At 35.8% G+C, this 3,129-nt stretch overlaps 1 protein-coding gene across 1 annotated transcript; it reads right to left on the reverse strand.

Moving 5' to 3' along the window:
- Positions 1-1,526: 1,526 nt before the first annotated feature.
- LOC126727861 (uncharacterized) lies at positions 1,527-2,876 on the reverse strand. Its single transcript, XM_050433768.1, has one exon. It carries the CDS (start codon positions 2,874-2,876, stop codon positions 1,527-1,529), a length of 1,350 nt encoding a protein of 449 aa, XP_050289725.1.
- Between the last annotated feature and the right edge of the window lie 253 nt (positions 2,877-3,129).

Consider the following 3,129-nt stretch of genomic DNA (forward strand, 5'->3'; position numbering starts at 1 on the left):
AAAAAAAAAAAAAGAAAAAGAAAAAAAAGAGAGAGACAAGACACTGCATGGACGTGCGGTCAGCTGCGTCGCACACTACATGCCGCGTTAGTGCACATCGGGTGCTGGTGCAGCGGCCCTGGAGCTACACCCGTGCTCTCTAGCAGCCCCCACAACAATTCTCCATAATAAGACCTTCAGCCTTTCATGAATTTTGCTTTTCCATGGCGTTTCCCACAAACATTACTCTGATAGGAAATCTTTGAGCTTGATCAAGCGAGGATTACGACAGTAAGCATGTTGAGAAAAAAGAGAAGATGGCATCAGTGCCTACTAAAAGTTTCAGATATAAATTTTGATCACTTAAAATCTCAAACTTTCTTAAGTGAAAAATTTAAATATTAGACTACCTGTAACTTATTTACAAAATATAATCATGGCCAGGGGCGTAGCCAGGAATACATACTTGGGGGGGCCGGGTTGTAACAGAGATATACCAAATATAATTTTTAAGTCTATTGGATACAAAATTATCAACTTTAATATATTATTATATACTTGAACATGTTGGGAATTCAACCGAAATTTCAAACTTGTGAGAAACAAAAAAATAGAGAAAACAAAACGCCAAAAGTAAAACAATCACACGCACAAGACAGTATTTACGTGTTTCGGCAATTTGCACGTCCACAGAGTTGCAGGAATTTCACTATCATCAAAAAAAAAATTACAATGTGCGGCTACAATGTTTTTCTTTCTCAAAAACAACAACAAGACAAAACCCCAATCACCAAAAAAAAACAGCTTTTATATCCTGCGCACAGGATTCACAATGGGTTACAAAACGGGCCAAAAAATTTTTGTCAGCCCAAGCCTTCGCTCCATGGACTAAGCCTCAGTAAATCTCCCATTATTCGGGTCAGATCGGGTCATCAACCGAATCAAATCATGCCTGACGACGATTTTTCATGGAATAAAATTCATCAATTATCATCTCTATAGTGAAATTCCCTACAATTTCCTTCTCTATATAAACTATCATATTATCTGCCAAAAACTCATCCTCCATTCTATTGCGAAGTCTTGTTTTTAACAACTTCATAGCTGAGAAAGCTCGTTCTGTAGTTGCTGTAGAAACTGGAAGGGTCAACACAAGACGAATAAGTCTATCAATCAAAAAATATATTTTAGACTTTCCTGAAATTTTTAATCCCCTACATAGCTCGGAAATTGTACTCATTCTAAAAATCTGGATGTTTTATCACATCAAGCTCATAATGTCGCAATTAAGACTCCAAAAGTTCTTGTTCATGTTCAGTGAAATCTTGAGGATAATATTTCTTAACCAAATTGCATATATCAACAATCTTGAATAATCTAAAAGCATCCTTGGGATTTAAAGCTGAACTAAGAATGACAAGTTCCGTTGTTAGCTCACAAAATCTACTTTTCAATTCTTGCAATTGAAAGTCTATTGCAACTGTAAATATGCCAATTCTAAAATGATGTTCCATTGTTAAATCGTCATCTTGACGATGATATCTACATCAACCTTTAGTGTAACGAGCATTCATATCAGGAATATCAATTTCATGTTGCTCACAAAATGATATAACACTAGCAAGTAAAGGCTCCCATCCATCATATCTCAACTTTTGAATAAGTGATTTTGTAGTTGAAACTAAATGCATGGCATGTAAAAGGTCTTGAGATTGTTGTTGCAAAGCTTGACAAAGAACATTAGTAATTCCCATTATCTCTTTCATCAAATGCAAGATTAAAATAAATTCAAATGATGTTAATACCTGATAAGCTCCCTCGGCATCACCGCGTTGTTTATAATTAGCCCCTTCCTCAGAAATAGTGTTGATAACTTTGCAAGTAGCATCAAACATTTTAATCAAACTACAAATAGATTGAAAATGAGATCCCCACCTAGTATCTCCAGCTCGTTGCAAAGTACCAATCTGGTTTGCACCTCTTCCAGTCTCAATTTCATTAGAAGCAATCATATTCTCAACTTGTTCTGCTTGAGCATGTTGCAATTCATCATTACGCTTACTAGAACCAACAACAATATTGATAATATTGACCAAATGATCAAAGAATTGATGAACATCTTTTACTTCTCTAGATGTTGTAACTAGAGCTAATTGCAACCTATGAGCCATACAATGTACATAATAAGCATATGAGCAATCTTTAAGAAAAAGAGCTTGTAATCCATTCCATTCACCACGCATGTTACTAGCCTCATCATATCCTTGACCTCGAATATTTTCAATGTGGAGGTTATAACGAGAAAGGACAGCACATATCTCATTCTTTAAAGTCAATGCAGTAGTGTCTCTAACATGCACAACATGAAAAAAATGCTCTTTAATAAAACCTTCTTTATCAACAAATCTCAAAATGATGGCCATTTGCTCTCTCTTCGACTCATCCCGAGCTTCATCAACAAGAATGCAGAATTTTGCATCTCCAATTTCTTCACGAATAGCATTTCGCACATTATTAGCAAGAATATGCAAAATCTCCTTTTGAATTGTGGGTGATGTATATTTGGCATTTCCAGGAGCATTTTCCAAGACAACACTAGCTACTTTGTCATTGAAAGTTGATGTCAATTTTATCAATTCAATAAAATTGCCTCTATTTTTTGAATCAAGGCTTTCATCATGACCTCTAAAAGCACAAGCTTGGAATGCTAGCCATCGAGCACACTCTATTGAGGTTTTGAGCCGCAACCGATTATTCTCTAATTCTTTTGACGTTTGTTTCTCAATTAGCTTGTCAATATGTCGTGAATAATTCTGTAAATCCTCGCAACATTTCACAGCATTTTTATGTGGAGAGTTTGGTTCTTTCCCTTCATGACGAATTAAAGGACAATTCATTCCATCTTTCACCTTTTTCCAATTATTAAAACCTGTTGAAATGAATACATCTGATCCGGGACGACCTATTGGTTTCTTACTAAAAAGGTAGCAAGGTAGACAATATCATGCATCCGTTGTAGGTGAGTATTCCAACCAATCCTTATGTGAAACAAACCATGAAGGTTGAAATCGACGACGATGAGTATCATCATTGTATGGACAGACTATATTTTCAGGTTGGTATGGACCATTTATGAGATAAGCTCGTCGG

The sequence above is a fragment of the Quercus robur genome, chromosome 5 (assembly GCF_932294415.1).
Source record: "Quercus robur chromosome 5, dhQueRobu3.1, whole genome shotgun sequence".
Taxonomy (NCBI): Eukaryota; Viridiplantae; Streptophyta; class Magnoliopsida; order Fagales; family Fagaceae; genus Quercus; species Quercus robur.